The sequence below is a fragment of the Bison bison genome, unplaced genomic scaffold (assembly GCF_000754665.1).
Source record: "Bison bison bison isolate TAMUID 2011002044 unplaced genomic scaffold, Bison_UMD1.0 scf7180017864492, whole genome shotgun sequence".
Lineage (NCBI taxonomy): Eukaryota > Metazoa > Chordata > Mammalia > Artiodactyla > Bovidae > Bison > Bison bison.
In genome coordinates, this window is record NW_011495051.1 from 517,517 (window position 1) to 531,429 (window position 13,913).

A 13,913-nucleotide genomic window follows, 5' to 3' on the forward strand; every position below is an offset into this window, starting at 1 on the left:
TCAAAAGCAGAGATATTACTTTGCCAACAAAGGTCTGTCTAGTCAAAGCTATGGTTCTTCCAGTGGTCATGTATGGATGTGAGAGTTGGACTGTGAAGAAAGCTGAGCACCGAAGAATTGATGCTTTTGAACTGTGGTGTTGGAGAAGACTCTTGAGAGTCCCTTGGACTGCAAGGAGATCCAACCAGTCCATTCTGAAGGAGATCAGCCCTGGGATGTCTTTGGAAGCAATGATGCTAAAGCTGAAACTCCAGTACTTTGGCCACCTCATGCGAAGAGTTGACTCATTGGAAAAGATTTTGATGCTGGGAGGGATTGGGGGCAAGAGGAGAAGGGGACAGAGGATGAGATGGCTGGATGGCACCACTGACTCGATGGACGTGAGTCTGAGTGAACTCCGGGAGTTGGTGATGGACAGGGAGGCCTGGCGTGCTTCGATTCATGGGGTCGCAAAGAGTCGGACATGACTGAGCGACTGAACTGAACTGAACTGAACTGAAGAGACATGATCTGAATCGTTCCCCACCAGGTAGCACACAGGAGTAAATGCTACCAGGCCCTCTATGATCTGGATCCCTCTTACCTCTCTCATCTCACCTCCTACCACTCTCTCCTCGCCTCCTTCACTACAGTCTCTCCGGATTCCTGCACTACTGGACGATGAGGCAAGGGAGGGCACCACCCTCCCAGGAAGAGAGGCCTTGGCTGTGCCCATGACCTGTCCTCCCCACCAGACCCACGAGGGACTCGCTCTCTGACCCTCAACCTGACCAAATCCAGATCACTGTCACCTCTAAGCCCAGAAGCCCCAGGTGCCTCCCCACACATGGCCCCTGCAAAGTCACAGCAAAAATGGCCCTGTCTCTCCTACTACTGAAAACCCCAAATAGATCCAGGCTGTCCACTCCGAGAGTCCCTCTCCAGTTCATGGGGCTTCCTTGCTGGCCTCTCCAGGTGAGTTAATTCATCTTAGTGCTTCCTCTGCATCATCTCACCAAATCCTTAAAATAACTTTAGGAGGCAGGTTCTCTTTTTATTGCCCACTTCACACATGAGGAAACTGAGGCTCAGAGAGTTTATTAAAAAAAAAAAAAAACTGCCAAGGACCACAAGGCTAGTAAGAGGCACGGCTGGGCTGCGAATCCAGAGCTGCTGGTCACCACAGGCAACTAAGTTATATACACCCACAGCCCTTCTCCACCTCCCAGCCACACCACATGAATCGCCACTTCCCAAAACCACCAGGTCGTAGTCACACACCTGCACCTCTGCACACATTTCCAAAGCATTTTCTGGAAAAATGCTCTAAAGGTCCCACTCCTATCTCGGCCTGTGCCCTCTCCCACCAGACAAAACTCTGTCATGCTTATGATCGGTACCTACAAGATACACCGCCAAGAGCAAAAGCAAGGAGTTGCATGGTGTACGTGGTGTATTATCATTTTAAATCATGGGCAGATGTCTATACGTTTGCTTGTGGAAAACAGCTAACACAATGCTCAGGTGAAGAGAACTGGGAGGCAAAGGGAAAAAGGTGGAAGCTTATCAGTCTATGTCCTTTGGCTGCTTTTGAACTGTACACTAACTATTCAAAATAAGTAAAAGAAGATTCTCTGGAGGAGAGCCTAGCAACCCACTCCAGTATTCTTGCCTGGAGAATCCCATGGACAAAGGAGCCTGGAGGGCTACAGTCCATAGTCGCAATGAGTCAAATACAACTGAGTGACTAATACTTTTACTTTCAAAGGTTTTTAAAAGGCAAAATAAATTCCATAAACGTAGGAAACAAATCTTACAGGTCCTTCTAGACTGAGCCTGGAACCCCTTGTCCAGGCCGGGCTGCCATCCCTTCTTCCCTCAGCGGCTCTGCCTGTGAGTTGTGTGCTCTGGAAGGGCAGGGCCCTGCGGTTGGGCCCCTCTGGGTCCCAGCTCCAGACCAGGGTCGGGCACAGGGAGAATCTGGGAGGAAATTTACCCAGCACCCCCTTGAGAACATGCTTAGACCTTCTACTGAGGCCACCATAAGCCAAGGCCCCCTCCCCGAGAAGCAGGTAAACCAGAGGCCCAGGGCAAGGGCAAGGTCAGTCTCTGGCCGGGTTTCAGCTACTGGGAGAGGCAGAAGGTGCATCTGGTAGGAGAGCCCGTCCAGGGCCGCTTCAGAGCTTCCTGGCTGGCTGCCCAGGGAAGAAACCAAGGTTCTCTGGGCCATCTGAGGCCAAATAAGCCACAAGTCTGGGTTCTACCTTCAAGATGCCTGTCCCCTGCCCACTACTTCCCACAGCCCAGCTGCTCACACGCTGCTCACCTCCACCTCCTCTGACTGCATCAGGAGATTGCACGGTGGCTTTAAGGCCTTCGGTCGGTGAGTGAACCAGTAGGCGAGGATGGCGGCTAGTGCACCCATACTCACGAGGGTGGTGGCTGAGAGGCTGCGGAAAAACTGGCCCAAGTCGGCCAGCTCGGGCAGCCGCAGCATCCTCAGGATCTCCTGAGTCTGCATCTTCTCCAGAAGCGAGAGGAAGAACTCTGTGGGGAACGAGAGGCAGGTGAGGGAGGCGGCCTGGCAGAAGGCAAGGGAGGGGTGGTCTGGGGCCTCTCTCCCACTTGAGTCAGAAGCCACACACTGATTCTGGCCGGGCCCCAAGCAAGGTGAGATGTACAGTCTCCTGGAGCAGCACAGCATATACTAGGAGCTAGATGCTAGGAAGGGCCCTTCCCGGTGACAGGCCAGAGAGCCCTTAGCAGCCATTCCAGACAGTGGGACATCCGGCCCAGTTCTCCTGAGAAACATATGCTCGGGCCCTGGGCCATGCCTGACATGTGCTTCCGCATCTCCCAGGGGTAGAGCGTGCTCTGACAGCTCTGGAGTTAATGCCTCCAGAGCCCTAGCATCTGGGTGTACTGCCTCCCCTGTGTCGTCACAGCATCTTGCTTATCCTTGCTCTCGCAGTGTGGACTGGATGGAGGGGCAGCAGATGTGCCTGGCACTGTGCCCAGGATGAGTGGGGGTGAAGGGACGTAGACGCCTTTCATGCCACCTCAAAGCCGCCAGCAGCCGGCTGTCACCCTAAGGGACACAGAGAAGGCAAGGGGGCAAGGCCCACAGACCAGCCCTGACAGATGTGAGGGTAGCGAAGCAGAAGGCGAGGGTTCAGTGCATGACATGCAGCAGAGTCCCCTCAGCCCACCAGGGGGCTTTCCTCGAAGAGAATTTATAAGCAAAGGCCTGCCAGGGGCAGAGGTGATACTGGGGCCAACTTTCTGAAGAACGGCAGCGCTCCCAAGAGCAGCCAGGCTGAGGTGCGGACCCGGCTCTCCTGCCCCAGACTGCTGACCACTATGCACTGTGGCTCCGCACCACCACAGACCAAGAAGCCAATGGCGGGAGGAAGAGGTGGCCCACCATTAACAACGGCCCTGTGCTGTGCTCCCTGGGATCCCATCTGCTAATGTTCAGAGGAAAGAGGAGGCAACAGAGGAGGAGCGAGAGTTAAGCTGGTGGGAAGGAAAAGGAATGAAGGCTCAGAGAGAAGGGGCTCAGCAACGTGCTGGGTCCCTCCTAGGGACCACAAGCATCCCTCGTGACGCTGCACGTGGGGTCAGGGTGCCCTGATGGGATAAAGCATGCAGTCCAAGTGGGCACCGTGGGCCTACTAGGGGCACAAGGAGGATGCCCTAGGGTGGCCAGTGGGGGCTTTTCTGTAACAAGCACTGGGGGCTTAATTTGGTTCAAAAACGGAAGCCCCCAAGTGCTACCAGGCCCTCCTGTTAACTGCTAAGTGAAGTAATGCTGGCAAGACACGCACATGGCTAGCTGGGCTCAGGGGTCTGCACTTCGCCCAGGCCTGAGGAAGGCAGCAAGGGTGGGCCAGGTGTTGGACGCTCTACCCCCACAGGGGCCTTCTTGGTGTCACTGCCCATCTGGGGGGCCCAAAGCTAGGAGGGCTGTATGACACCTATGGGTCTGCCAGCTCAGTGAGGGTTGTGTGGGCTCCTGGCTGCCATGTGCTGGTCCTTCACCCCCATCTCTGGATGCATGACTGTTGTTTCCCTTCTTGGGAAAGAATGAGAAAGGCCAACAACAGCTACTCTGCACCCACAGGATATGAGCCAAATAGCAAATGCTTGACCCTTAGGAGAGGAGAGAGCTGCTGAAATTCCAATAAATGGCATCTGTGCTAAACATCACCATACCAAAGATGAGGTCAATGCTCTGCACTCACTGCAGAGGAAGTGGGCAAAGCTCCAGAGTTCAAGTCCCTTCTCCTTCACTTGTGAGCTACTCTAGGTTGAGCACACCTCACTTCTCTGGACCTCTCCTTCCCCATCTTTAAAATGGGGACAGTATCACTCATGCATGTAAAGCTCCTCATCCTGGGTGTGGTGTAGCTAGAGGCATGATGGGACTAAAGAGATGGCAGCGGTGTGCTTGTCAGAACAAGGAGGCTGTTCAGCCCAGGCCGAAATACACTGGACACACGTGTCTGAAACCAGGTACGCGGACCCTCGGGGGTTTATGCTCTACGGATGGCACGGCAGGCTGTGTGAGCCCAGGTTATACTCATCAACCACACACAGGGTCTGGGTGAGAGAAGCGAGCCCCCAACTAGCCAGAGCATCCTCACTGAGTCCCTGAGCCAGAAATCCAGTTTTACCAGCAGCCTGCTTGAGCTGGATCAGTTTTGGAGCCGCCCCACAGGAACAAATAACTTCTGGCAAACTGGAGAAATTAAGGTTCTGCATCAGCAAAGCAGAGGTCAGGCTACGGACCAAGGTAAATCCACTAAGGAAAACTGCTCTGGGGAGGACCCTGGGCAGGAGGCCAGTTGGCTTTCTTGGGATATTTACTTCCTTAAGCTGCAAATAAGAGACTAAGTTACAGCCAGGCCCATCAGATAAAAAATGACTCACTACATAGTGGAAAATCTAGATAAGCCCGCTAGCTCCTTGGGTGAGCTCTGAGAGCTGAATGATGTTTCCTATAGCAGACTCAACTGACTCCATAGGCTGGGAAGCCAAGGCTCAAGAAGTCCCTGTCCAGCCCTGGGGCTCAACTATGCAGTCCCAAAAATTTCAGAGAAAACCCTGGAAGTATGCCTTACTACCTCAAGTGTTCTTGCCTAGAGAATCCCATGGACAGAGGGGACTGGTGGGCTACAGTCTATGGGGTTGCAAAGAGTCAGATACGACTAAGCAACTAACACACACACATGCTTTACTACCACCAGTCCCTGGCCCTTGGCAGTTCCTTGCAGGCCCCAGGCTGCAGCCAAACGTGGGCATTGGTTGCAATGCTGGGACTGTCACAAGAGCACAGAAAAGAATGACTAAGCCATCCATTCACTTACCCATCTACCCACCCACTCACCTAGCAGACCCTCATATGGCCCCACTCTGATCTAGTTCAGTGCTGGGCACAGGGCCAAGCCAGATGTGGGCCTGCCCGCAGTCTCATCAGGGAGATCCAAAAGGGAATGGACTGTGCTGTGAAGGCAATTTGGGCTGTGATCAGACATAGGGCACCAGAAAAGATGCCCAACTCAGGTCCAGAGAGTCAGGGCAGACTTCCTGCAGGAAGTAGCAGTGATGCCGAGACTGAAGGATAAAGAGGAAAGATGTCCCAAGCAGAGGGAAACAAATATGTAAAGGCTGGAGCTGAGGGAGACCACGGAGCACTTAGCAAACTAAATATTACACCCAGGAAAGAAGTCTGGAGCCCATGAACCTTTGTACGAGGTCCAGGGCCACAAGTCTGAGGCTGGTTTCCCAGATGTGCCGACCTTTCAGTCATCACCAAAGCACCACAGGCCCCAGGAGAGGGAAGAACAGAACCTGCGTAAACTCCCTGAAATGTTGGTATACCTGGGAGTCCATGCCTCCACACTGCACCACTCAGTCCTCATGACTCCTTATGAGGTGGAGACACAGAGACTCCACCGAAGAAGTTACCTGCCATTCACAGGTGCAGCAAGAGAGCAGGGGAGCCAGGACCTGAGCCCCAGATGACCACAGCCTCTAAACCACTGCCTTGCTTTGCACTGCCACCCCAACGCTTGCCTACGCTGTGCCATCCACATCCACAACCCGTGCTCTCCTTTGCGACAGTGCTAAACCCACAGACAGAACTTCCCAGGAGGTACTGCAGAAAAGAATCCGCCTGCCAATGCAGGCAGATGTAAGAGATGTGGCTTCAGTCCCTGGGTTGGGAAGATCCCCTGGAGGAGGGCATGGCAACCCACTCCAGTATTCTTGCCTGGAGAATCCCATGGACAGAGGAGCCTGATAGGCTGAAGTCCACAGAATCACAAACAGTCAGACACAACTGAAGTGACTTAGCATGCAAACCACAGAAAATCAGCTTCAGACCTGGTCAGAAGAGTCCAAGCCCAGGTCGGGGGGTGGGCAGTGGGCAGCACATGGCCACCAGAGCCTGTAAGCAGGGAACAAGACAGCCAGGCCAGCCACTTGCACCTCACCATGCACACACTATAGGTGGGCTCCCTCTTGGCCTCACATTACGAACTTGCCATTTTCCCACGGTTGGGTTCCCTTCCAGGAAGCCCACTTGCCTGGGATGCTGCAGGGTGGTGGGAAAAGGGCTTGACCACTCACTCCTCCCCAGGCTCCTACTCAGGTGCCCACCCTAAGGAGGCAATTCAAGTGACTGCAGGTCCTACAGTGCTAAGGCTGGGCCTGTGCCCCTTGGCTGGGCAGCGACCAGAGGGTGTTATTCCTGCCAGCTCACCAACCTCAGACAGTCAGGGGTGCTTTCACATGCCCTGAGAATGCTTCAGATCAGGACCCACCAGAGGGGAGAGCTGCAAATTCAGGTCCTCTAAGGACATGGACCTCAGAGCCAGCCTGTGTCACCAGGCTTTTGGCTTGAGGCGGGGCCTGGGAGTCTGGTCTCATCTCATTACTTAACATGGCCTTGGGCTCTTCTGACCTCTGCTCCTTCTCTGTCAAGTTGGTGTAGCGCTTGGTGGTCCCTGGGGTCTGAGCCATTGGTGTTTCATTCCCTGTCCCCAGGAGGCTCTCGTGGTTGCAGCAGCATTGGGCATGGGTAGGGGGCGTGGGGGAGGGGGACAGCAGCTAAGGGAATCAGCAGTGGTGCTAGTGTTGCCAAGAGAGCAGCTGTGTTTGTAAATATTCACCTGGCAAGGGTTCCCAGCCCTCAGCATTAACTAGCCTCCTCTCCTTCCGCATATACCATGCCTCCTTCTCCAGTTCAGAACACCAAGTGGTGGCACCAGGCCCCTCCTCACCCCCATGGATGGTGGGGAATGAGAGGCACAGCTGTTAAAACCCAGGAAAGAGAGAGAGCAGGAGGAAGGGGACCCTGGTCGGAAGCATTCTGACTTCAAGGTGGCAGAGGCAGAGCCCCAGGGCCCATTTCCAGTGCAGATGGCCCCCAAATCCATGGCTCCCCTCCAAGAGCCCTCTGCTGGTCCAGGTTCCTAACCCCACCCCAGCACTCTAGATTTTCACGATCTGGCAAGATGGCTCTGTCAGGACTACTTCCTAAACATCTCCTAAATCTGACCACTCCTTCCCACCCTGCTACCCCTCTCCCTCCCCCCGGCCTGGTCTGGTCCAGCCATCACCGAGTGCCGTCCAGACTCCCACACCAGTCTCCCCACAGGCTACCCTGCTCAGTGCAGTGTTTACACCGACACCAGAGTTATGTTCCTGACACACAACCATGACCAAATTGTGCCACTGCTCAAAAGCTTTACCTGGCTCCCTCCTACCTGAGGACAAAACTTCGAAGTCAGCACCCTGGTACTGAGACCCTCCACGATCCTCAGATTCTTCCTTCCCCTTAGAAACACATTGGCTTCCCTCTATATCTGCCTGGAGGCAGGTGGGGGGCGGGGGTGGTCCGTGCAAACCTCTGAGGGCTTCAGAAATGGGGACGCACAAGGCAAGCCAGTAGATCATTAAAGGACTTCCTTAACTCCCAGTGAAGGACTCTGAAATAAAATTATAAATTCCTAGGGTCCAGGGCTCCTGCAAACAAGCCAGGGAAAAGGCCCATAGGAGAGTTCTGGTGCTGGACTGACTGGGTCCAAGTCCTGACTCATACTGATAGCTGTATGACCTCAGACAAGTCACTTTACCCCTGTGCCTCATCTCAAAAAAATCTCGTGGACAGAGACTATAGTGCCAGGCGCACCGAAAGGGAAATAGTCAATAGACAGAAGTTAGCTCAAGCAATTACTCTGTCTCTGCCAGCCAAAAGGGCTCAAAGACAACCTGCAGAATGACATGCGTTCACACCCTACCTTTCCAGCAGGCTCCTGGCACTGGGCAGGCAGTGAGCTGGTCCCACCAGGACCAGTCTCCTTTTATAAAGGGTATGTGGGGCTTGGGGAGCACTTACCACATCTTAATCAAAACACAAAAGTGGTGAAGGCCCTGCCCCAAGTCTGCCCTCCTGGGGACAGCTGATGGCAACAAATACCTGCTCTGAGAAGCCAGCTGGTGGTGGGAGCTCTAGGAGTGGTGGCAGAGGCTCCCCGGCAGCTGTGGCAGTGGGTCTGGTAGGGGACGGGGTGCAGAACAGCTCTATGGGGAGCTGATGGCCCCTCAAGGCCCCCGCTGCCCCCCACCCCCAATCTGCATGCAGGGCAGCACTGGCTCAGATCAGCTCAGAGGCAAGCAACCCAGCCTTAACCCCTACTCTGCCAGGTTGCAAAGAGCCTCAGATTATACCCCTCTCTGCTTCTCCCCACCTCCACCCTGTCTTCAGTTCTAGAGAGAGGTTTGTCAGAAGGGTTGCTTAAGGACAAAGTCTTCTTACACATCTATCTGTGGCCAGGCCCTCAGCCTGCAGGCAGCATGGGCGGTGGGGGTGGTGGGAAACAGTGGAAGTGGGGGAGGGGATGCCAGATCTCCTGGCAGAGGGAAGCCTGCACCATGGCCCAGGAATCTCCTCCAGCTCCTTCCAGGGGCTGCCTCCGCCCCCACCAGGTCACACCCAGTCTACTTGGGGGACGGGAAAGAGATTAGGCACAGTCCCAGAAAAAATATTTGCTTAGAGACGTTCTGGGCAGTGGGGACACTCCAGACCAAATACCAGTATCAGCAAGTAAAAGATAATGGCTGAGCTTCCCCACGAGACCCCAGCACAGCAGCACACCAGCCCCTTCTCAAGGCCTGCCCTGAGATGCTTTCCCACTTTGCTGGTGGGGGACAGGGGGCAGAGGATGTGGGGGTGGCCACCCTGGAGCCAGAAGCCACACCTTGGCCTGCTGAAACCAAAGCTGAGCCCCGAAACTCCCTCAACGCCTCTGGCAGGCAGCCGGGGACAGCGAAGTCCCAGGACGGGCAGGGCCTCAATCCTGCAAGTTTTCTTCACAGGGGAAGGAGTGGGGGTGGGGATCAGCTACAGCCTTTTTTCACTCTTCCTTCCCAAGCCAGGATGTGACAGGGCCACTGCCGGAGAGTAAAAGGCCGGTCTGGCCCAGAGGATCCACCGCACCACCCTCAAGCCCTACTCACACTCGGTGCTTCCGAATTTCCCAGAACAGGGCCTTCCCAACACCGTCCACCTCCTGAGGTCGCAGCACAGCACTCTGAGCTCCCTCTTGAGAGCTATGCGCTCAGCCTGCCTGGAAACTCTAGTGCCTGAGGGCCTTGCAACACCTTCCCTGCCCTGCTAGCCCCACCGTTGGGGGAGGGCTGCTTGGAGAGCTTCCTGCCTCAGCAGCCCTTACCTGGAACCTGGCACAAGTCTGTTTGGGCTCCCAGGCCCCAGCCTCTGGCAACCCCACCTGGAGGGAGCTCTAAAATGTACAAATGCCTGAGGACCCACCCTCAGCCCCCAAAGCCCTTTACTCTTTTTTCCTGGGGGGACCCTTACTTATCTATGCACATTTTCAGAGATATCTTTAAGGTGAAAGCCTCCTTCGATGCTTCTCAGGGTAGCTTCTGGGGCAGAAAATTCAGTGGACGTAACCCAGGTCCTGGCTGACAGAAAATCACACAGGGTGCCAGAGGCGGGGAGTCCTGGCCCAGCAGTGCTGCCCCAGGAAGCACGTGGCCCAGGAGCCAGGTCAAGAGAAGCACAGACCTCACCATCCCAGCTGGGTGGCCTGGTCTGTTAAGACGAAGACACAACAACTCTCCCTCAGCCCGGCACCCTCCCCGTCCACAAAGGCATCAAGCTCTGTGCTGAGAGAGGGGCCGCCTTCCTCCTGGGTTTTAATTAGACTCACAGGACCACAGACGACTGGGTCAGACACAGGGCCGAGGGCCTCCCCAAGCTGGGAATTGCTACGTGAGGCCCACTGCACATTCCCCCGTGAGAGACAGGCGCAGGATTCAGGGTTGCTGGGTTACAGAGTGGCTCACCGGCCGAACCTCCCTGAGGAGCCTGAGTGTAGTTCTGAAGGTTTAACTCAGACTCCTGATGTAGAAAGGCCTAACGAAAGGTTGGCTGTGCCCGACCGCTGCCCAGGGCCCGTCTCAATAGCCTGAACCTGCCTCGGAAAGGCTTCCCTTCAACAGTTCACTTGGAGGCAGCCCACATCATGCTCTGCCCCCCATCCTCAGCCCAGCACCTCTCAGGAATCTCACTCACCCTAAGCCCTGGTCAGGGAACATGGGCCCGCATTCCTGACAGCCACACCAGGAAGCCAGGCTCAAACAATACTTAATCAGACACTTAAAAATACAAATAGCCTTGAGCGCAGAGGAGCAAAGAGAAACACAGTGTCTTTTACAAGCTCTGAGATAAAAGTTGTCCTTACCACGAATTAGGCCGGACAAAAATTCTCAAAATAAAGAGGGGCAGCAGATGTTAAGACAATGGCAATGTTCCCTTTAGCAGTATTTCCAGGGGACCTGACAGGACTAACAGGGTGCGTGAGGCTCGGGCCTCACCATCCTTCCTTCCACACCAATTCCGGGGGGGGCGGCAGACAGGGAAAGTGGCGAGGGTCATGAGTGCTACACAGACAGAGGATACACCCTGGCCAGGCCCCACTATGCAGGAAGCCAATTTTCCCCACCCCACCCCGCCCATCCAGGTTAGGGCTACCAGGGCCCTGGCCTTGGGAGCAGTGATCCATTTCGTCACTGGCCCCAAGTGAGGGCACACGGCAAACCCTACAGGTTCAAGCTCAGAAAGAGAACGTGGGCTGCTCCTGGCAGGGCCATGCTGCCCTGCTGTCAGAGCTCAACCGCCGGGGGCCAGGGTTACAGGTGGGACACAATGTGACTCCCTCCAGCTCCAGGGAAGTTTCTCGTAGGCGGGTTGAGGGTCCTGTGAAGAGGTGGTTGGGGTCACTGAGGTGAGGGGAGCAAGAGAGCAATGGATGCGCTTGCCCACTTGTTCACTCAGGAGCAGCTTGGAGACATCCTGCTTGGGGTGAGAGTCACAAGACAGAACCTAAAACACATCTTCAGTCAGGGACAGGGAGCAAGAGATTAGGAGCAAGGTGGGAAGGAGAGTTCTGAGAAGGCAACAGAATCCCAGAAAGAGGCCTGTAATGTGCGCAGACTCCTGGGAAGGAGGCACTGAGGCTGAGAAGACGGCACGTGGCTGCCGAGAGAGAAAGACTACAATCTGCGCTATATACCACCCCGTGCCTTATACATCAGCCACAGGCCGATGGTGTCCACCAGCTCACCTGACCTAGCACCGCAGGGTTTGAGGATGCCAGAGTGTCCCGGGCAAGCCACGCCTCCAGATCCCAGCCAGAGGGACCACTACCATGGCCAGGAGCCAACAAGGCGCCTATACCCACCGTTTCCAGGGTCACGGTTTATTTCATAGGAATGACAACAAGCAGAGAAAAGGGAGTTCTGCTTTTGGTTAAAGTTTTCTGGGACTCTGATAAACAGCTTAATTTTCTGGCTTCCTCATTTTTTGACCAAGTTCCTCTTGAGAACTGCACAAGGAAACACAAATCTGAATCTCGCTCAATTCAGCACAAAGTGTGTGCTGGTCAGCGGGACCCTGCCACCTCCTGAATCGTCCCCTCTGGAGTGACTCAGGGCCACGGAGAGACTACTGACTTCCACTGCCCTCCAGTCAATAAGACCTGTTGTTGGCTGGGGAGAGCTGGTGGCGTCCACAGAGTTAAGGCAGCCCAGCCCACTGCTGATCAGGGAGGACTGAGAACTCAGGCCTCCTTTTCAAGGCCAGGATGAATGGGGACTATGCAAATCACTGCCTCCAGAGGAGCTGCAGCAGGGGAGGGCCTGCTGCTGGCAGGCCTGCACCTCTCTACTTGGGTCTGTCACATGAAAGGGTTTGTATTCCTACCACTGCCTCTGGCACTTGGCCAGACTGGGGCTGTTCTCACCAGAAAACAAAAATCTCTTTCAGACCAAAGCTAAACCAGGTCCCGGCTGGCCCAGGGAGGCTGACAGACGTTGTTCACACTGACCCACTGAGGAGTCATCACCTGGATTCTCACCGAACCCCCCAGCTCTCCAGAGGGAGCTGAAGGCCCCTGTGGCTGCTTAGAAAATCACTGAGTCAGGTCAGGGAAGGCAGGGCCAAGAAATGGGATTGGCCCATGACTATGTCCTTAGTCATGACTGGGCCTCAGGAAGCAACCTTTTGGTATGAGAGAACTTCAGTAATTTCCTCATGGAGTTGATGCAGAATGTGGAGAAAGAAATGGGAAGAAATATGTGACAGTAAACAAGAGCCCTTGCAGTGCACAGAGAAGACCTTTAAGAATGGGGGTCTCGGGTACCCCTGCCTGCTGCCACAAGCACCCTTGGGCTGGGGGTGGGGTCGTAACCTAGAGCCCAGCGTGCACAATCACGCTCCAGAGCCGGGACTCCATCTTCCACAGAGCTCCACAACAAGGTCAGACTTCCACCTTGTTCAGACTTCCAGAGCTGCTTGTCTGACACCCTAGAGTCACCAGGAGCTGTCCATTAACCATGGCACAAATATCTGTATCTATCTACGTATTTTTAAAGGAATGTATCGATAACAAAACAAAACCCCAACCAGATTCCCAACATATTTTATTACAAGACAGATGGAAGAACATCATCTCAGAATAAAGGATAGTCATTTAACTTGAAAAACTCACAGTACTGCCTTCATCTTCCACATTGTGTGCCACGTGTGGTTGCAGATTTCCTCTGCAGTGGATGACACCGAATGAAGAAACCAGATACAAAACAGCGCACACCCTAGGCATCCACCTAGAGACAGGACCCACAGCAGAGGCTAACCTATGTGGACAGTACAAACCTCGTAAGCTATGCAGCATGGGTGCTACACAGACTCCCATCAACAGGTAACAATGACACAGCAAGATCTCAAACACACATATGATCATTTAGCCTGAGAGAAAATCTAGGACAAAACCACCTCGGAGCCGATTCTGAACCGATAGGAGGGTTTGTGGATGTTCCGCAGGTGTCCTGCAACCCAAGGCAAACAGGCCTCGTCTGCCTCTTAGCCCAGAGAAACCACCCATCTCTGATGACCATCCACCCTCCTTGGTCCCTCCTGCTGTCAGCTGGGATCATACACCACGCCCAAGAAATCCTGAGAGTTCATGGGGCTGCCCCACTGGGGAGAAGAAGGAAATAGGGGAGGAAGAGAAACGAAACTTCAATCCAGATGGAAAAGGGGACTTCACAGGTCACAGCCTTCCCTGCTGCCTGACCTGTGGCAAGGGGATCAGGGACACACATCCCCAAACCTCCCAACAGCCCACTGGGCCAAAGGAAAGCCGCCTTCCCTTTCTCTGCACCACCCCAGGCAGCGCCAGGCTGAGGAGGAGGCAGCCGGCAGGTTGAGTGGGGGCTGATACAGGTGAGTCAGTGGTGTCCCCCAGAGCACACCCCACACACCTGCTGGAAGGTACGTTCTCCAGCCTCCTGGGGTAAAGGTGGCTTCATGCAGAAGAATGGCCAGAAGCACCACCCCTTCC

The 13,913-nt window shown here is 54.7% G+C and overlaps 1 protein-coding gene across 7 annotated transcripts in view; it reads right to left on the reverse strand.

Annotated features, from left to right (window-relative positions):
• The window catches only part of ACSL6 (acyl-CoA synthetase long-chain family member 6), a 66,189-nt gene that overhangs the window by 45,759 nt on the left and 6,517 nt on the right, over nucleotides 1-13,913 (reverse strand). For 5 of the 7 annotated variants that reach the window (XM_010863578.1, XM_010863574.1, XM_010863572.1 and 2 more), the window contains one exon: nucleotides 2,306-2,526. In XM_010863578.1, coding sequence (XP_010861880.1) covers nucleotides 2,306-2,526 — 221 coding nt within the window. Of the gene's footprint in view, nucleotides 1-2,305; nucleotides 2,527-9,504; nucleotides 9,622-11,636; nucleotides 11,792-13,913 lie in introns of those variants that run through there. The other 2 variants (XM_010863577.1, XM_010863575.1) reach the window with 2 other exon arrangements.